The sequence below is a fragment of the Marmota monax genome, unplaced genomic scaffold (genome assembly GCF_021218885.2).
Source record: "Marmota monax isolate L192 unplaced genomic scaffold, Marmota_monax_Labrador192_F-V1.1 WCK01_AAM20220418_F8-fsc00022, whole genome shotgun sequence".
NCBI classification, from domain to species: Eukaryota; Metazoa; Chordata; class Mammalia; order Rodentia; family Sciuridae; genus Marmota; species Marmota monax.
In genome coordinates, this window is record NW_026695215.1 from 18,743,674 (window position 1) to 18,765,877 (window position 22,204).

At 33.7% G+C, this 22,204-nt stretch overlaps 1 protein-coding gene across 5 annotated transcripts in view; it reads right to left on the reverse strand.

Moving 5' to 3' along the window:
- The window catches only part of Nck1 (NCK adaptor protein 1), an 83,933-nt gene that overhangs the window by 16,177 nt on the left and 45,552 nt on the right, over window positions 1–22,204 (reverse strand). For 3 of the 5 annotated variants that reach the window (XM_046431389.2, XM_058574912.1, XM_046431391.2), the window contains one exon: window positions 313–556. In XM_046431389.2, the coding sequence (XP_046287345.1) occupies window positions 313–538 (226 nt within the window). In that variant the 5' untranslated portion in view covers window positions 539–556. Of the gene's footprint in view, window positions 1–312; window positions 557–22,018; window positions 22,120–22,204 lie in introns of all 5 variants that reach the window. The other 2 variants (XM_058574911.1, XM_046431390.2) reach the window with 1 other exon arrangement.

Here is a 22,204-nt window from a genome sequence, read left to right on the forward strand (position 1 = left end):
CTCTAAGTCTAAACTCCAACAGGATACTCTGAATCAAGGAGCTATAAGGTCAGAGTTAATTCTGCTCTTTAGTACCACTTGACCTTTGAACTTGGACCTGGATTTATAGAAACTACTAACTCTTATGACTGTCACAAGTCTCCTAACTTGAACACCTGCTATAAAACCAAACTTACCTAATGATTAACTGAAATTCCAGTCCTGGCCTTTTCAAGTCAATTTTTCCTACTCGTGTCAATTTTGTACAGTGAACCAAGTTCCAGAATCCATTTAAAAGGAATTTGTTTTTCTTTCAATACAAAAGCAACTTACCTAAAGTATCCTTCAGGTTTTTTACAATAGATGCTTTCCGAGCACTGTTTTTTCTTTCCACATAATTAGAAGGCACAAAACCTGTTTTATTCATGGAATTTCGAACTCTCCACCAGGATTTAGAATCATCCAGAAGCCATAATCTCTCATTCTTCTTGATGTCCAACTCTTGTTCTTGCTGAGCCACATAATCAAATTTGGCTACTACTACTACTTCTTCTGCCATCTTTTAGCAGCTTTAGCACTGTAAACAGAAAACATTTTTATATGAAATTCAAATAGTGGTAGTCTACATGCTTTTTCAAAAAAGACATCAAGATTACTGAAATCAAGGATATTGAAAGGCTCAAAGTAAAACTACAGAAAAAATACAACAGGTAAATAATAATTTTAAAAAACTTGTGTTATTATATTAACAGTGATATTAAATTAAGGCAAAAACCATTACTAGCAATGAAGTTCACCAAATGACAAAAAGTTCTATTCATATAAATAAGATCAAAACTTTTATATACCAAATAGCAGAAACCTGAGCAGTGTTTTTCTTTCCACATAGTTTGAAGGCATAAAACCAAAATAAATACACTGAAAGAACCATAAGGAGAAACTGACAAATCTATAATTACAGAGGGTAATTTTTAACATTTACCTCAGTAATGAAACAATCTAAGAGACAAAAACATTAAGGAACTGATATCACAATAGTAAGTTTGATCTAATAGACATATACTTCTAAACAGAAGAACAGATATGGAACATACCACAAAAATAGATCAAATGCCAGGCCATAAAGCATGTTTCACCAGGCACAGTGGCACACGCCTATAATCCCAGCAGCTCGGGAGGCTGAGGGAGCAGAATTGCGAGTTCAAAACTAGCCTCAGCAAATGAGAGATACTAAGCAACTCAATGAGACCCTGACTTTAAATAAAATACAAAATAGGGCTGGGGATGTGGCTCATTGGTCGGGTGCCCCTGAATTCAATCCCTGGTACCTCAAAAAAAAAAAAAAGTCTCAAAAACTCTCATGTAAATGGTATCCCCTTCATCCATATTCTCTGGCAACCATAAAAAACAAACAAACAAAAGACAGCTTTTTAAGAAACATGTTTGGAAACGTCTAAAAACACATGAATTTAAGAGGGAATCATATAGAGTTTGGAAAGTACTTAGAAAGTAAATGATAATGAAGACTATAGTCCTACTTTGTTGATGCAGCAAAAGGACTATGTAGAGGGAGATTTTAAAATAGTAAAAGAAGAAGAGCTAAACATAGAGCTGAGGAAGGTAGAGTGTAGTTCAATGTAAGAGCCTACATTTAGTATGCTTGAGGCCTTAGGTTCAATCCTCACCACCAAAAAAGAAAGAAGGAGCTAAAAATTTTAATTAATGAACTGAGCACTTATCCTAAGCAGTTGGAAAAATAAGGTCTAAAGAAAAATAGGAAGGAAATAATAAAAATAAGAGCAGAATTGCAGAATTTAATGAAACAGACAATAAAGATACACTAGAAAGTCCCAATAAATTGAAAATGTAGTTCTTTATCAAAACTAAAATTTGAAAACATTTCTGACGCAAAACTGATCAATTAAAAAAAGTACACCCAAATACCAGGAATAAAAAAGGAATCACAATTATAGATGCTGAAAACATTCAAAAGATCCAGCACTACTATAAGCAATTCAAATCTGAAATCAAGTGAAACACAAATTTATAGAAAAATAAAAAGAATACTACTAAATCAGTCATTAAGCAATCTTCCCACAATGCAAATGCTAGGTGATTTTATAGGCAAGTTCTAGGAACAAATCTTTCCAATTTATATAAACTATTTAAGAACAAAGAAAAATAATTACAAGCCAATTTCACTCTCCTGAAACCAGATCAGATCTTTGCTTTCTTCAGAGATTTATTTGAGGGGGCGCGGGGGGGGGGGGGGGGGGAGCGGTAGTGCTTAGATTGAACCTAGGGTCTACACATGCTAGGCAAGCAATCTACCACCAACCTGCATCCCCAGCCTGAGAGATCTTACATAAACAGCTACCAATTGCCTAGCAAGCAAATAAATTCAGCTTTTTATTTGGATATTGACCAGTAATCTCTTTTCAACAACCTTTGAAGCAAGTTTCTTTTTTTTTTAATATCCTTAGAAAAATGCATTTTAATCCAGAATTAAAATGGCAAGCAAAGTCTCAAAATGAGTCACACATTGTTTACTCTTAAGCATGTAAAAAACTAATGCAAAAAAAGAAAAAAAAATGATTTGATATTCAAGAAACAATGATGAGGGCTAGAGTTATCGCTCAATGGTAGAGTGCTTACCTAGCATATGTGAGGCTGAGTTCGAACCCCAGCACCACATAAAAATTAAAAAAAAAAAAAGTATTATCTCTACAACTAAATAAACAAATAAAAAGAAACTATGATGAGCAGAGAAATCAGAAAAAAATTATTTGTATTACTGCAACTTGATTTTGAAGTAATTTCAAACAGAAGATTTTCAACCAAGTAATTTTCAATTACTGGTACACTAAGGAAAGAAGTTACAACAATAAGCAATAGGCTATCTGAGAAAATGAAAAGCTAGAAGCAGGGATTTTTTTTTTTTTTTTTTAAATACCTGGCAGCAACTCTGTGTCCCATCACCACCCATTTAATCCATTGGCTTAATGAAATTCAATTCTAAGTCCCAAAAGAATCTATTTTGAAAACTGACAAACTGATACGAAAATTTATCAAGAAAAGTAAACATGTAAAACTGGCAACAAATGTTCTGGAAAAAATAAGAATTGGAATGCCAACATTACAGATTATGTACCCAGCATTTCACAATGTCTCTTTTTCAAAATACCCTTCTACTAGCACCTCTTCTGTCATTAGCTTAGTCATGCAAGTTGGGAGGTTGATTCTACTTATAAAAGTGACTCTATAGACTAATTCAAGCCCCACCTGAATATTAGAATCACTTCCTGAACTTATCACAGGAGACCTACTGGGAAGTAGAGCCAGAGTTGCTAAAATAAGCACTGAAAGCTGCCCCCTGAACCTCCAGTTACTTGAGCTAATAAATTTCTTTACCAAGATAACTTTAATTGGATTTTCTGTTATCCTCAGTAAAGACAGTTACCCAATCAGATATCAAAATGTGCTTTAAAAAGAAAAATGGAAGTCCCAAAAAACCAAAAGCCAAATGTTGTCTTTGATATGAGAATGCAGAAGCATAATGGCAACTGGGTGGGGGAGGGGGGAAGCATGGGAGGATCTGAGGAACTTAGATAGGGCAAAGGGGAGGGAGGGGAAAGGAGGGGACAAAGGGGTAAGAATGATGGTGGAATGAGTTAGACATCATTACCCTAAGTATAAGACATGAATGGCGTAAAAATATTCTGTGTACAAATCAGTGTCTTGAAAAACTGTGCTGTGTAATATGAAATGAATTGCATTCTTCCATCATGTATAATAAATCAGAATAAATTTTTTAAAATAAAATATTTTTAAAAATGAAGTAACTTAAAATAAGATGATACTAGTACAGAAACAAACAGACCAACAGAATATTCATTGAGGTCTACAAAATACACACACAGGTGGCTTTAGAAGCCCTCTTCTCTAATATACAAGTTTTGAGTTCTTATTTAGGCTTCTTAAAAGTAGAGTACACTTCAAAGCAGGTGATGTATAATCTGAATATAGAAAAAGACTTCAGTGTATAATCCCTCCAAATATTTAAATGTCTCTCCTAAACCAAATTCAAAGCAAGTAACTTTTTACAGTGATTTCCTCTGGTAAGTTGTTTCAAATCAATCAATCTAGTTTTCACAAAAACAATTCTCTAATTTTAGCACAATTTTTTTTTTGTTTATATCATACATAAAGTTTTGACAAGAAGCACCTTTGAAGAAACTTTACATTTGAATCCTGGTGAACAGATTCAATTTAATTGGGGAGAATCAAAATATGCCAATGTTATCAAGTTATTATGCTTCACAATAGAAATGGATAGAGTTAATCAGGCAAGTCAGTTAAGAAATTTCTACTCTGTACATGCAAACATGAGAATTTTATATATGATAGGTGGCATTTCACCAAGAAAATTAAGTTATTCACTAACTGATACTAGGACAACTGGTTATCTATTTGGGAAGAACTTTCCTACTTCATAAAACACACATACACACACACACACACACACAACAGAGGACTTTCACTTCTGGGAAGTGAAATTGTGACACAGTTGTAAACTCCCTAGGTTATATTTTTACCCGACTTGAGATGAAGGTCAGTAAAATAGACACATAAATTGGCATATACAAAATAATAGCAACCTGTGCACTCCAAATAATGGCCCAAAAAAGAGATCCTGGCAAGACAGAAATCTTTTAGACAATAATTACTCTGACTCCAGACAAACAAAACAGAGAAAATGTGGCCCCACCCACACCAGCAAAGTCCACGTAGGAAACCTAGACTTCCAACTTTTCAGAGGCTGTAATGAAAAAATCCAACCTCCTTTTTGACTACCAGACAAAATCAGCAGATATCAAAGACCTCAATATATTCAACCAAAGGATCTATTTAATGTTTATAGAATCCTCTACCCCAAAATAGCACTTTATCAAGTGTCCACCAAATAAATACCAAGAGAAATCATAGCTTGGGCCATAAAATAAAACCCCACAAAATTTAAATGAATTGAAATCACACAGTGTGTTCTCCAAGCACAATGGAATCAAACTAGAAATAAGTATTACAAAGTGCTACGGGTTGGACCCTACTATCCCCAGGATTCATGGGCTGGCGACTTAGTCCCTAATATGACAGTGTTGGGGTGATGAAACCTTTAAGACGCAGGGCCTTATGGTGGGTGATTAGATCATTAGTGGTACTGCCCTTGAAAGATACTAATGTAATTCTCACTGGAATGTGATTAGCTCAAGCAAAGATGGGTTGTTATAAAAGGAGTGAGACTGGCCCCTGAATCCCTCTGGCTTCATGTCTTGCTATGTGGTCTCTCCCTCTTGCAGACACCTGTTATGGTGTCATTTGCCACAAGGTGACATAGTCAACAGGACCAGAGTACAAACTGACAGGACTATCAATCTCGAAATTTTAGCTTCCTAAACGATAAGCTAAACCAATCTCTTTATATAAAAGTACCAAGCCTCAGGTATTTGTTTTAGCAACAACAACAACAACAAAAAAAAAAAAAAAAAAAAAAAACAGACTAATATACAAAGATAACTAATACACAAAAATAATCACTTGGAAGTAAACAACAAACTTCTAAAATAATTCATGGGTCAAAAAGGAATTCTTCAGGCAAGTCAAATATTAAACAGAAATTAATGAAAACAAAAATACAATCTAGAGACATTTATAGGACACAGCTAAAATGGAGCTAGGAGGGAATTTTATGGCACTAAAGGCAAACACATAGAAGAACATCCTCAAATCAGTAATCTCACCTGCTTATACCTCAAGAACCTAGAAAAACATGAGAAAAATAAATTTAAAGCAAACAAAAGGAAGAAAATGATTAAGAGCAGAAATCAATAAAATCAAAACAAAAAATTCAAAAACCAATGAAACAAACTGGTTCTTTAAAAAGATCAATAAATTGACAAACTTATCAAGAAATTAAAAAAGCAAATAACTACCTAAAAATCAAATATGTGATATCACTATGGACCCCAGGATAATAAGGATGCATAATAAAAGAATACTACAAACAACTCTACACAAATTTGACAACTTAAGAAAATGACAAATTCCTCAAAAACACAAATTACCGTTACACATCCAATATGAATTAGATTATTGAAATAGTTCTATAACTGTTAAGAAAATTAAATTCATAATTTTAAAACTCCTCCCCCAAAGAAATTCCCAGGTCCAGATAGTTTTACCAAAGAATGCTACCAAATATTTAAAGAATTATCACAAATTCTACATAGTCTCTTCTAAAAAATGAAGAAGACACTTTCTAGTTCATCTTGAAGGTTAGTATTACCCAGATGTCAAAAGTAAATAAAGACAGTATAAATAAGAAAACCGCCAATCAATATCCTTCAGGAATCTAGATTCAAAAATCCTTGATAAAATATTAGCAAAGGGAATTCAGCAGTATGTAGAGAGATTTGACATTCCATGACCAAGTTGTTTTCTTCAGGTTTAATATTTTAAAATAGATAAGTAAATTTACAACATTAACAAGATAATATAGAAAAAAATCATATGAGCACATTAACTGGTACCAAAATACTGACAAAATTCAACACCCATTCATGATAAAAGCTCTCAGAAAAATATGGGGCTGGGGATGTGGCTCAAGTGGTAGCGCGCTCGCCTAGCATGCATGAGGCACTGGGTTCAATTCTCAGCACCACATAAAAATTAAGATATTGTGGTCCACCTAAAACTAAGATAAAATAAAATAAAATAAATAAGAGAACTTCCTTGATTTGATAAATGGCATGTTCAAAAAAAGGAACAGCAAATATCATACTTAATATAGTGAAGAGATCAAATACTTTTTCCTCCTAATATCAGAAAAAAAGGTAAAAATGTCCACTCCCATCACTCTTACTCAAAAGAGATTTCTGAAGTTTTAGTTGGTTCAGTAAGGCAAGTAAAGGAAATAAAGGGCACCTAGATCAGAAAGGAAGAAATAAAACTATGCTTATTTGCAGACGATATGACTGACAACACAGAAGCGTCTAAGAAATCAAATTTTTAGAAACCCACATCCAACTCCTAATACTGTTCAAAATTATTAAATGGAGGCAATTAAGACAGAGGTAGCTCTAAAGCCCTGGGAAACTATGCAAGTAAAAAGAAATCTAACAAGAATTAAAAAAAAAAAAAATGAAACTTAAACTCAGCCAACCATAGGCAGCCAACTGGGATGGGCTATCCAACCTTTAAATTCCCACTGGGATGGTCCAAATAAGGCTAACTACAAAAACCTTAAACAAATTTTTTAAATTTCTTTGGAGTCAGGTCTCACTAAGTTGCCAAATTTGGCCTCAACCTCCTTAGCACAAGAGATCCTCCTGCCTTAACCTTCAGAGTAGCTGGAACTAAAAGCATATGCCATCATGCCTGGCTAACCTATCTGTTCACCTGTTTTTATTATGGTATTAGAGATTTAACCCAGGACACTCTACAACTGAATTACACCCCCATCTTTTTTTGTTGTTTTTATTTTTAGACAGGATATTGCTAAATTGCAGAGGCTGACATCAACCTTTCAATCCTTCTGCCTCAAACTACAGAGTTACTGGGATTATAGGGATTTACTGGGATTACAGGTGTGAACACCATGCCTAGCTTAACCCAATAATTTAATGTGTGATTTCAGCAAGGTCACAGGACACAAGAGCAATCTGCAAAAATCAAATGAAGTTCTATGTACTAACAATAAACATCAAAATTAAAAACTATTTAAATCACTCAAAAATTTTTTTAAAAGGTAAATTAATGAAACTTTGTATGTTGGAAATATAGAATGATAACGAAGACATTAAAGAAGAGCTAAAAAGAGCTAAATAAAAGTGTTTATAGATTGGAAGACTAAACACACACCCCTTACACAGTTTAATGAACTTCTTAACAAAATCCCTGCAAAAATTCTGTATAAACAGATAATATACTATATTATATAATATTAATTCTATTAATATTCTATAAATTAAATGGAAAGGCAAAATATATAGAATAGCTAAAATAATTTTTAAAAGGAAAATTAAAGTGAGAATTGGGATCCCAAATTTCAAAACTTCTTAAGTAGCTACAATAATCAAGATTATGTTGTATAGGCAAAAAGGATGAATGTGCAGATCAATAGAACAGAGAACCCAGAAGTAAAACCACACATAAATACACCTAACTAAATTTTGACAAAAGTGCACAAGTAATTCAATGGAGGAACACTGGTTGCTAAAGCAATTAAGCAACAGGACAAAAGATAAAAAGTAAAATACCCGGACATAATCTTGGGTCTTATACAAACACTAACTCAAAATGGATCATAAGCCAAGCTTGTGGCTTATGCCTATAAATTCCAGCTACTTCAGAGACTGAGGCAGGAAGACTGCATATGAGATGCCAGCCTGGATAATTTAGTGAACTCCTGTATCAAAAATAAAATTTTAAAAAGAGGGCAAGGACAGATAGAATGTAGCTCAGTGGCAGAGTGCTTGACTATATGAGGCAAGGCCCTGATATTTCAATCCCCAGTTGGTGGGAGGGGAGGATCACAGTCTTAAATGTAAAACTATGAAAATTTTAGAAAACGATGAGGGAAAATCTTCAAGATTTAGAGCTAAACAAAGACTTTCACCCAAAGCAATACTCATAAAAGGAAAAACTCAACCACACACAAAAATAATTTTAATTAGAAAAAGAGCAAATAAATGATACAATCACTGAAAAAGATGTACAGATAGCACAAGCATACAAAAGATAGTAAGAAAATGCAAATTAAAACCATATTGAGATATCACAACATAAACATTTCTGAATGGCTAAAATAAAAGATATTAAATGTTGACAAAGATATGCTGAATCTGAATCACATGTTAAAAAAGTAAAATGGCACAGGTACTCTGAAAGATAATTTAGAAGTTTCTCATAAAATTAAATATGCAGGTGGGCTTGGGTGTGGCTCAGCAGTAAAGTGCTTGCCTCCCACATGTGAGGCACTAGCTTCAATCTTCAGCACCACATAAAAGTAAATAAACAAAATAAAGATACTGCATCCATGTATACCTAAAAAATATTTTTTTTAAAAAATTAAATATGCAATTACCATATAATACAGCATTTGTACTCCTGGGTACCAAAGAAATGAAGACAAAAACAAAAACTTTTACATGAATGTTTATAGCAACTTTATGTGTATTAACAAAAAACTATAAATCATCCAGATGTCCTTCAACAGATGACTGATTAAACAAACTATAGTACATCTGTACCAAAAATGAACAAGACTAATATACAAAACAATCTGAATGAACTGATGGGGAATTATGCTGAAGGAAAAAAGCCAATCCCAATGATTACTTACTATAGGCTTTGTTTATATAACATTCCTGAAATGACAAAACTATAGGAAGAGTTGAATAGATTAATGATTGCCAGGGGTTAGAGAATAGGGGAAGGAGGGCAGTGGGTATAGCTATTCTATTAGTTAGCTTTCTGATACTCTAACAAAAACCTGAGATAATCAACTTATAGATAGAAAAGTTTTACTTCTGCTCATAGTTTTGAAGGTATCAGTACATGATCAGTTGGGCCCCAGTGCTTTAAGCCTATAAGAGGCACAACATGGCAGGAGTATAAAGAGTAAAACTGCTCCCCTCATGGTAAGGAAGCAAAAAGAATGAGGAAGAAGGGTTGGGGTCCATAATCCTCTTCAAAGGCATATTCCCAATGACTCAAAGACTGTAAATCCTACCTATTAAAGGCTCCAGCACCTCCCAATAATGCCACTATATTAAGCGACCAAGCCCTTAATATAAAGACCTTTGAGGGACACTTATCCAAAACACAGCAAGTATAAAAGAACATGAATGATTTTTGTGGTAAAGGAAATGTTCTGTATCTTGACTGTATCAAAATTAATATTCTGGTTGTGATGCTGTAACTATACTTTTGCCAGATGTTACACTGGGGGAAATATTTCACAATAGGTACATATTACTTAATTCTTCTACAATTTACTGTAAAAAGAGAGAAAGCCAACTAACTGAAAGCTAGCTATTAAGAACTGGCACCCAGAAAATAAGGTAAAGATGAGGTAACAAGTGGGTAAATAGAGGAAGAAAAAAATATGTTACAGAAATAAACAGGTATAAAACTACATTTACAGGAGAACTACAACTACAATAATTTAAATCCAGCATATAAAGAAAAAAGTGGGGGCAGATGGGGCTGGGGCTCAGCGGTAGCACACTTGCCTGGCATGTGTGAGGCACTGGGTTTGATTCTCAGCACCACATATAAATAAATAAAGGTTTATCAACAACTAAAAAAAAATATATTTAAAAAAAAAGACTCTTATAATTTAACTTTCCTTTGATGGCCATTTCTTTAGTCATGCACCAGATAGAAGAGGTAATTTGAATGTGTTCTAGGTAGCAGGAGACAACAATGCACAGTGAATCACAGTGATCTGGGTGTGATGGTAATCCCAGTGGCTTGGGAGGCTGAGGGAGGAGGACTGTAAATTCAAAGCCAGCCTCATCAAAAGCAAGGCACTAAGCAACTCAGTGAGACCCTGTCTCTAAATAAAATACAAAATAGGGCTGGGGATGTGGCTCAGTGATTGAGTGCCTCTGAGTTCAATCCCTGGTACCAAAAGCAAGCAAGCAAACAAACCAGAATGAGATAAGACAGCTTACACTGTGAGGACAGCAACTGTACTGTGTCCTGTCTCAAGCATGCTCTGGAACAAAGCAGAATGATCGAAGAATGTTTATGCTATTTTAACAGCCTTTTTTTCTCTCTTTTGGCTAAGCTAGTTCAATTTATATAAATTAAATATGAAGTGATCTACTATACTTTGATCCAGCCCAGACTGGTTGTCCATTAATATTCTATATTCTCATACTAAAGCTTCAGTCCCCTTTTTCCAACTGCACTGATGATTATTTGCAGTTAGATGCTTTCAGGAACTGAAATTGTGTCTGTCTCTGCATCCATGTACCTAGCACCTAAACCCAGGGGCCCCAAATACTACTATCCAATTCCTACTTGCCATCAAGGGTTGGATTTCACCTACAAAACCTGAACTACTATCTTGATCCCTACTGACTCCCTACCCTGCTCTAATTATACCAACATCATGGACTTCAGACTTGATCTCAATCCCAAATTACAGAACTCACAACCGTCCTGCCTGCCTTTTCTTACTTGGACTTATTTTCTGACCTCAATTTGTTTTTTTTTTCAAATTCACCTCAAATCATCCCTAACTGGACCTATGCACAATCATATTTCTGGCCTTTTCTGATCTGGTTATCAGAAGAATAGAAGCCAAATTCAAAATAAAAAACTAAATTATTTCAAGATGTCACTACAAAAAACAAAAAAATTAATGTTCTGGAGATCTTCATAAATTATACCATTCCCTATGACTGCACAGGAATCATCAGATTAAGTTGAAAAATACCTATTGGTTTAAATCAAATGTCTGCATCCCCTCACAAAGGCTGCCAAAAATATGGCAACCTTAACAAAGAATATTTATTGAATGTCCATAATCCAGACATTTCCTAACACTTCCTCACAATAATCCTTGAAAGCTTTATCATCATTTCAGAAAGTATGATTCAGAGGTGAAGTTAAATGGCTTTTCCAACTTGGAAAACAACTGGTGGAAACTGCAAGTTAAATGTGTGTATTTTTAACTTTCCCATGTACTTTGACTTACCCTTCTACCTCTCAAAGAAAAGTAGTACACAGAGAAACCTAAACTAAATTACTGATCCCAAACCTTTTGGTCTCAAAAATCCCTTCACAAGACTTAAAAATTATTAAAGACCCCCAAAAAGCTTTTGTGTATATGAGTTATTATTAGAAATTAAAGTTGAAAAAATTAATGATTTTTATAAAATATATTTAATCCAACACATTTCAACATTTTTATAAAAACATTATATTTTCCAAAACAAAATCATTAGTGAAAAGGACATTTAAAAGTTTTGTAATCTTTTTAATGTCTAACTTCAGAGAAAACAGAAAGGGTTTCCCATTTATGTATTTAATGTTTAATGTGCTGCAATATGTTGTTTCAGTCTAAGTAAATGAAGAAAACTTGGTCCTATACAGAAAATGTAATAAAAAAAATGAGTCCCCCAAATACATGTAGGAAAAAAAACTATAAAACTGATAAATCTTGAAAACTTCACTATTACTCTCAGTAATCAAACTAAAGACAAAAAAGCAGAGACACAGAAGTTCTAAACAACATCCTCAACCATTTGACTATTTTTATATAGCACTGTAGTCAAACAAAAGCAAAATATATTTTCAAGTACACATGGAATGTGTTAATCAAAAGCTACGAAAATCTCCTAGCATTTGGAAATTAAACATAACTTCTAAATAATTAATGATTCAAAGAGGAAAATAGAAAATACTTTGTACACATAAAAAACCTGTTAGAGGCAGCTACAGCAGTGTTTAAAAGAAAAATTATTGCATTAAAATGTAATAAATGTTAGAAAAGAAGGTTCTGTATCAATAGTATAAATGTCTGCCTTAAGTCTAGTAAAAGAAGGGCATATTAAATCTGAGGAAAGGACATCATAAAGATGAAAAATCAGAGACACTGAAAACAGATTAGAGAAAAATCAAGGAAAACAAAAGATATTCTTTGAAAAAAATCAAGAAAATTAAGAACCCTCTAGCAAGAATGATCAAGATGACAAATTACTAATATCTGAAAGACAAGATATAATTACAGACCTAAAGATATAAAAATAACAAAATTATACTATGAAAAATTTTTATAAATTCAACAACTCACATGAAACAGGAAATTTTCTTACAAGACACACACTACCAAACCTCACTCAAGATCAAATGTACATAGCTGGATACAATGATACACACCTGTAATCCCGGCTTCTTAGGAGACAGAGGCAGGAGGATCCTAATTTCCAGGCCAGCCTGGGCAACTTCACAATAACTTGTCTCAAAATAACAAGCAGCTCAGTGGTAGAGCACCCTGAGGTCAATCTCTAGTACCATAAAAATAAAATACATAACCTAAATAATCTATGTACAATAAAGACTCTCAACAAACTAGATAAAGAAATTCTTTAACCAGACAACTATAACATACAAAAAAACTTACAGCTAATATCAAACATAATGATGAAAGAATGAGTGCATTCCCACTACAATCAGAAATAAGATGTCAGCTCTATTCCTATTTAATTTCATACCAGAAGTCATAATCACTGTGAAAAAGGCAGAAAAAGAAATAAAAAAATACAAATTGGAAAAAAAAATTAAGCTAACTTTATTCACAGATGACATGACTGTCTAGGAAGAAAACTCCAAGGAATCTACTAATGTTTTTAAAACTAACAAATAAGTTTAACTGCATGGCAGGATACAAGTTTAATATACAAAAACTGTAGAAATCAAAAATTTGTTTCTAAGTACCATTTATAATAGCACTGAAAAATCAAATATTTCAGGATATACCTAACAAAATATGTAAAGAAAAAGAACTACATAAAGGGAATGACAGAAAATTTGTGCTCATGGATCAAGACATTCAATTTGAGGGAGAATCCAGAAGAAATATCTGTAAAAATCAACAACTCTTAAAATTTATATAGAAAAGCAAAGGAACTATAATTATTAACATAATTTTAAAATAGAAGAACACTGAAGCTCTCATCACCTGATCTCAATTTAACTATACTACATTAGAGACAGTAGCTTCTGGCTAGATTCAGAGATCAATGGGAAGTAACAGAGTCTAAACACAGGACCCCCAGTATGACCAGTTGATTTTTGACTATGGTACAATAACATTTAAATGGTCAATAGTCCTTTCAACAAATGGTGCTGGAACAATTGGCTATCCATATTTCCAAAAAAGTGATCCTGGACATAAAACTCTTATTTTATACAAAATTTTAACTCAAAACAGTAACAGACTTAAAAGGTTAAGAAAAAAAAAAAAGTTGTGCTCTATAAAAACGTAAAACTTTTGGGCTGGGACTGTGGCTCAGCAGTAGAGCGCTCGCCTAGCAACTGTGAAGCCCTTGGCTTCAATCCTCAGCACCACATAAAAATAAACAAAGTAAAGGTATTTATTGTGTACAACTAAAAAAATGTAAAACTTTGCCCTGAGACACTGATAAGAGAATAAAAAGTCATAGAATGGGAGAAAAATTTTGCAAGTCATAAATTTGATGTAGAACTTATATTCAGAATATATAAAGAATTCTCAAAAGTTGCCAATAATAAGCAACCCAACTTAAAAATGAGCAAAGTAACAGATACTTCACCAAAGAAGATATACCGATAGCAAATGAGCACATGAAAAGATTCAACACAATTACTAATTACAGAAATGCAAATTTTAAACCACAAAATGATAACTACTACATTGCAACTAAATATCTTACAGAATAGATGAGGAGACAAAAAGAATAAAAGGAACTGACAGTACCAGGTGCCAAAGGGGATGCTTAACAATGGGAACTGATGGTGGGAATGCAAAATAGTTCAGCACTATGGATATTTACCCAAGGGATATAAAACACCTATTTTCACACAAAAACCTGTACTGAATGTTTATAACAGTTCTAGTCACATGCACCAAAAGGGGAAACAACTCAACGCCCTTTAACGGGTAATGGACAAACCAGTTATGGATTGCTCCGCAAAATGGACTACTATATAACAGGGATGAATCACAAATGTATCACGCTAAATGAAAAAGCCAGATTCAAAGGCTACATATAACATTTTAGAAAAGGCAAAAGCTGCATAGACAGACTAATGATTATCATAGCTAATGGTGTGCAGAGGGATTGATTACAAAACACAAAGTATTTTTTATTTTAAAGAGAGAATAGTAGAACTGTTCTGTATTTAGATTGTGGTAGGGAATACATGAGTTCTAAATGTATTAAACCTTATTCACACCAAAAAGTGTGAATTTTATACTATGTCAATTAAACAAAAAACATGTGTTGGTCTTTTAGTTTAATGGGCCTGTTCTGATCCATGCATAATATTATATCATTGTTTAATATATATTCACTGAGTTTGCAGGTCTTTCAAATGTTGACAATTACCACTGAATTTCATGCAGCCTCTAGAACCTCCAGGAAAAAAGAAAATTAATATACCTAGTATTATGAAAATAATTTTGGTTTTCAGACGCTCTAAAAGGTTCACTTTAGAAAACCTTAGAAAACTACCAATCTAAATATATGAATAATACAAAACCGAAGACTTTTAAAAACATGTTCTTTCTCATAGCTATGTATTAATAATACTAAGTCTGTCAAATCATTTAATCAATCATATTATATATGACTTATAAATGATGAGGAAAGATACTGTTTGCTATTGTATGTAGGTCATGATAGATAAACCTTTTCGGCATAACAGTTTTTATTTTCCGAGGAAAAGGCAAGGAATCAACTAGTAGGAAAATTTCTAGAGGGAAATCTGTCATGCTGCTACAAACGCAATTTTAGAATCTGCTGTACTTTAACACGTCTTGACAATTTCCTGTTTCTGTTAAGAATCAGCTAAGTAACAATACCCAAGTGACTAAGTCCGGAAGTTTGGTAGGGTTACAAATCTCTCAGTAAACAATGAAGGGAGAAAAAATCCAAATAACTAACTTTGATATGTTATAAGTAAAGCAGAAAGACAATTCATAATAAGATGATTCTTATTCTGTTCAATTTTTAAGCCCCAATATCTTGTAAAGTAATTTTTACTATTAACCATTCATAATTAATAAAGCAAATTCCAACCATTAGGGAAAAAAATCACAGGTCAGTTAGAAATGAAAGCAACTTAAAATCGATGTTTTTAAGATACGGGTCAAATAAAATGCCACCTTATTCTATTCACTTTGGGAAATAACATTTTGAAAACATCTCCAAGAGAAAGGAAAAAATTATGACAAACACAAAAGTACTGTGCATATTAAAATTCATTTACTTATTCATTCAACAAATGTTTACTGAATAGTTATTATACACTTGAGGAGACTGAGCTAAGGAATGGGAATAAAGAAAGGTATATCAAGCCAAAAATCTTCTTACTCTCAAAACAAACAAAAATCTCAACTATAATCTTATTTCTTCAACAAACTTATTAATGTCTTATATTTACAAGGCATTACTCCCTATATGATTACTTTGCCAGGCATCACAAAATTTTACTTATTATCCTCTCTGAATTACAATCAAGATCACATTAAAAACATATCACCATTTTATAACAAAGAGAATATTACATTTCATATTACAATTTTTAAAAGCCATTATATTACTACCAAAAAAAAGCAAATAATCTTGTTAATATATGATGAGTAGACAGGTATAAACCACCAACTTTGAAAAAGTCTAACACTTTGAAGAATGTCATAATTAACACATGAGTACATTAACTGTTCTAACCTTTATTGTACTATAGCAATTAGATATAAATACGCTCATAATTGACTGTAATCATATTTTTAATATTTATTTTTTAGGTGTAGATGGACACAACACAATGCCTTTATTTTTATGTGGTGCTGAGGATTGAACCCAGGTCCCACCCATGCTAAGCGAGCGCTCTACCGCTGAGCCACAATCCCAGCCCCCATATTTTTAATTTTGTTAATTGTGGTGAAATAAATGTTATGGACTGAATCTTCCCTCCTTTCACATTAAGGCATTTGAATACAGGATCTTTAAGAGGTAACTGCTAAAGCTTTTTCACTGCTGTAACTAAAGGACCTCACAAGAACAATTTTAGGGCAGGAACAGTTTATTTGGGGACTCATGATTTCAAAGGTCTTAGTCCATAAGTGGCTGGCTCCTTTCCTCCAGGCTCAAGGTGAGGCAGGACATCATGGTGGAAGATTGTAGCAGAGGGAACCAGCTCACATGATAAGAAAACAGACAGACTCCACTTGCCAGATAGATACTCTAAAGCTATGCCCCAATTCCCACCTCCTCCAGCCACACTCTAGTGCTTCCACTCAGTTAATCCTTATCAGGGGATCAATTCACTGACTCTCTTAACCCACTCATTTCTCCTCTGAACCTTCTTGTATTTTCCAAACATGAGATTTGGGGGGACACCTCGTATTCAAACCACTGCACTAAGGTAAAACAAGGTCATAAATGGGATTTAATCCATTTAATTTAATCTAGTGTTCTTTTAAGACATCAAGACACCAAAAGACACAGGGAGAAGACAGCCATCTAAAAGACCAGAAGAGGAAAATAAGCCAAAACCCAGAAGAGAAGGAGGCTCTCAGAAGAAACCAACCCTGATGACACACCTTGCTCTCAGATTTCCAAGCCTCCCTAAACTGAAAATTTCAATAGAAAAGTAATTTCTATTGTTTAAGTCACCCAGTCTGTGGTACTTCATTAATAGCAACCCTGACAAATCAATATAATACACATGAAAATTACCATGTGAACTATTTTTTGAATCAATTAAAGAAAACGGTTTTTGTAGTTGTAGATGGATAGAATGCCTTTATTTTATTTTTATGTGGTGCTAAGTGCCTCTAGGCAAGTGCTTCAATTCTGAGCTACAGCCCCAGCCCCTGAACCACTTTTATTTATTTATTTATTTTAGTTGTAGATGGACACAATACCTTAATTTTATTTGTTTATTTTTATGTGGTGTCAGGGATTAAACCCAGTGCCTCACTCATGCAGGCAAGCACTGAATCACAACCCCGGACCCCCTTGAACCACTTTTAAATGTATAGTTCCATGGCATTAAACACATGCATGCTGTCATGTAACCATTTCCACCATCCTCAGAATACTTTTTATCTTGCAAAGCTCAATCTCTGTAATTATTAGAGGGTAGCTTTTTTATATATAGTCAAACTAACAATCAAGTGTGAAAAAAGAATGAAATCATTTTTAAAACATGCCTTTTCAAAAATTTAATTCCAACGTATGTTTACTCAGGGAACAACTAGAGGTGACCTAATGAAGAAATGAGAGGTGACCTAATGAAGAAAAGCGGAGAGAATTTCCAAGATGCGAGTAAAAGGAAATCTAGCTATGAAGCAGACCTAGAAGAAATAGGTCAAATCAGAGTAAGATTCCAGAAAAAAAGAAAAAGTGAATAAATCATGTGACAAAAATGAACATGTGAAAAATTATAGAAATGTAAATTTACAGAACTGCTGAAAGATATAAGACACCTTTAAGTTCAAAGAAAGCGAAAAAATTTTTTACAATGAGAATTTCATAAGTTTTAAGAAAAATTAGATTACAAAAGGAAGGAAATTTAATCACAAGAGGTAGATCAGCTGTATAACACATGGTCACAGTAATGAAAACATCAAATCTGGACATGTTATTTCATGAAGACAATAGGGCTAAGAAAGTATTTTTTTAATGAATATCTTCATTTATCTTAAGAGAAAATCAGAAAATGTGTAAACTTAATGAAAATATAATATAGACAATATTACTAAAACTAGTCTAGACATATTCAATTTGCTTTCTCACGAAATACTTAGTTTTTAGTCACTGTTTTGCCAGTAGCTATGATTCAGGGCACGTCACATCAACCTCCCTGACACTCTTATTTCCTTATCTGCAAAATTAAATATCAAAAGCCTTTTTATCTTTTATTTTTAGTTTCGTTTCTGATAACTGTTTTTCCCATAGCTTTACTGAGGTAAAACTAAAGTACAATAAAATGCACATATTTGAAGTATCTAATTTGATCAGTTTCAACATGTATGTAACCAATGCAATCAATATAAAAAGCATTCCCATTAGTTTTTAACTTGAAATCATGCAGTCCATGATTCCTTCATGACTTATTATATTAGAAATCAATCACCTTAAGATATATAGAATTCCACCCCCACGAAAACTATTTCAAAATTAAGTAGCACACTTATAAATATCTCTGAGGTCAAGGAAGAAAGCACAAGAAAAGTAAATAAAAAGCACTTTGAAATAATTGATTATAAAAGCTTAAAATATCAGGATCTCTGGGATGAAAGAGTACTCAGATGAACATTTAGAACTTAAAGTACTTATATCAGAAAGAAGCTAGAATAACCATCAAATTATTTTCAAATTAAGTAGTAGGAAGAAAAAATAAGAGTAGGAAAAGAAATATATGAAATAGAGAATACAGGTAAAATTTGATAAAAATCAAACAGGTCTAATCCAGATAAAAAAGAACACAAAAAAAATAGTATCAGTGGAAAGGGAGCTATCAAAATAATCCTGCAGATACTAAAAATATATTAATTGTATGCCAACATGTGTAACAGCTTACATAACATGGTCTATTAGAGAAGGATCTGTGTACTGCTGAGAAATATATTCAGTCAGTGATATATTTCGTCTGTTAAGTCTAAATTACTGATTATATTAATTAGTTCTGTAGTTTCTTTGTTTAAGTTTTTGTTTGGAAGATCTATCCAGTAGTGAGAGAGGTGAGTTAAAGTCACCCAGTATTATTGTGTTGTGGTCTATTTGATAACTGAAGTTGAGAAGGGTTTGTTTAATATACATAGATGCTTCATTGTTTAGAGCATCAATATGATTGTTATATGACTTATTGATGTTTAATTCCCTTAAGCAGTATGAAATGTCCTTCTTTGTCCCTTCTGATTAACTTTGGCTTGAAGTCCACTTTATCTAAGGATAGAAATCCCTGCTTGTTTACATGATGCATGTGAATGATACATTTTTTCTCATCCTTTCAACTTCAGTCTGTAGATGTCTTTGCCTATGAAGTGAATCTCTTGGAAACAGCATATTGTTGGATCCTGTTTTTTAATCCAATCTTCCAAGTCTATGACTTTAATTGATAAGTTTAAGCCATTAATGTTCAAAATTTTTGAATATGATTTGTGTTCCTGATAATTTTGGCTTATTAATTTGACTTAGTTTCTCCTTTAATTGACTGTTCCTTTAGTGTAGTTCCTCCCTTCACTGGTTTTCACTTATTTTTTTCATTTCATCTTTTTTTGGGGGAGGAGACCTGGGGATTGAACTCAGGGGCACTTGACCACTGAGCCATATCCCCAGCCCTATTTTGTGTTGGTTTTGTTTTTTTTTTTTTTTTAAGAGACAGGTAGCACCTGACTAAATTACTATGGCTGGCTTTGCACTCAGATCCTCCTGCCTCCGCCTCTGGAGCTGCTGGGATTACAGGTATGCCCCACCACACACAGCCTTTCATTTCCTCTTCATGGAATGCTTTGTTGAGAATATTCTGAAGTGCAGGCTTTCTGGTTGCAAATACTTTCAATTTTTATTTATCATGGAAGGTTTTTATTTCATCTTCAAATCTGAAGCTTAACTTTGATGGATATAGGATTCTTGGTTGGCATCCATTTTCTTTCAGAGCTTAATATATGTATGTTATTCCAGGACCACCTAACTTTGAGGATCTGGGTTTAGAAATCAGCTGAGATCTATACTGGTTTCCCCCTATATGTTATATGATTTTTTTTTCCCCTCCAAGGCTTTAAAATTCTATCCTTATTCTGTATGCTAGGCACTTTCATTATAATGTGCCTTGATGTGGGTCTGTGGTAGTTTTGCATATTTGGGGTCCTATAAGCCTTTTATATTTGATTTTCCACTTCATTCTTTAGATTTGGGGAATTTTCTGATATTATTTCATTAAAGAGATTGTGCATCATTTGGTTCATCTGCCATGCCTTCATCTATCCCAATGAATCTTTAAATTTGGGTCTTTTCCCGTTATCCCGTAATTCTTGGAAGTTCTTTTCATGATTACTTAACATTTTTCTCTCTGTGGTCAACTCTATTTTCAGGATTATATATTTTGTCCGCATTGCCTGAGGTTCTGTCTTCCAAATGGTCTAGTCTGTTGGTGATGCTTTCTATTGAATTTTTAATTTGGTTTATTATTTCCTTCATTCAAGGATCTGTTGGGGTTGTTTTTGTTTTCAGAATCTCTCTTTATTGAAGTGATCTTTTGCTACCTGTATTTACTCTCTTATATTGTCCTTTACTTCACAGATCAGTTTAACTATGTACATTCTAAACCTCTTCTCTAACATTTCTTCCACTGTGGTATCCATGGATTCTGTTACTAGAGTATCCTGGTTTGCTTCGAGAAATTTGTTCCCTTGCTTTTTCATGTTGTTTGTGTGTCTACCCATGTAACAGAGTGGGCCTAAGTCAGCAGTTTCTACTCTGTGGATTACAGTGTCCCTGAAGGTTTCCAGCACCTGCTTAGGTGGACACAAATAATAATAACCAATGCAAATAGCTTACAGCATTAAATCAAATACTTCCTACTAAGACATTTGCAATGTTAATTATCATAATAAGCAGAAATGATATGATCAGTTATTGCCTATAATAAAAACAGCAAGTTTGCAAAAGCATTTACATTTTCAAATGGTGGACTGGGAGACAACAGAAGTGACACAGGATGTGATGATTATGAGGGAGGAGAGAAGACAGAAGAAAAAGATTAAAGGAAGAGTGAGAAAACAATAGACATTGGCTGTTGGCAGAAAAAAAAGAATCAAGGGAAACAAGAGAAAAATATATAAAGCAAAAATTCTTAAAAATTTAAAAACAAAAATACAAAACTAAAATTACTAACCAAACATCCTACTTCACACACGAAAAAACTAATTCATGTAAAATAACTGACTTCAAAAACACTAGAGAAGGCAAAAAATACAAAGGAGACTTTATCGTCTCAATAGGTTTAGGTGGGTTCTCCTGGATTGCTAGAGTGAGAGCGTTAATCTCATTGGCGGAGTTCCTGGAGGCAGGGTTTAGGCTTAAGAAGACTCCAGGCTCTTTGCTGAATGCTAACTGGTCTGGAGATTTTAAATCAGTGTACCTCCAGCACCCAGTACTTGCTGGTCCACACTGAAGGACTGTATCTTAAGGATCTCCCCTGGTTCCCACTCATGTGGTGGGGTAGGTACCCAATTCTTAGTCCCCTACATCACCTGCAGACGCCATGATTCCTGTTCTTGGGTTCAGTCTCCAATCAATTTCTCTGGCCCAGCCCTTCCAAGTTCCCAGTTAGATGCATCTCTCCCAGCTGGTCCTGTAACAGTTGATAGGAGGGAGAGGGGTAGAGCTGGGTGGGTTTCCACAATGAGTTGTCCCCTGTGTAAACCTCTCATGTCTGA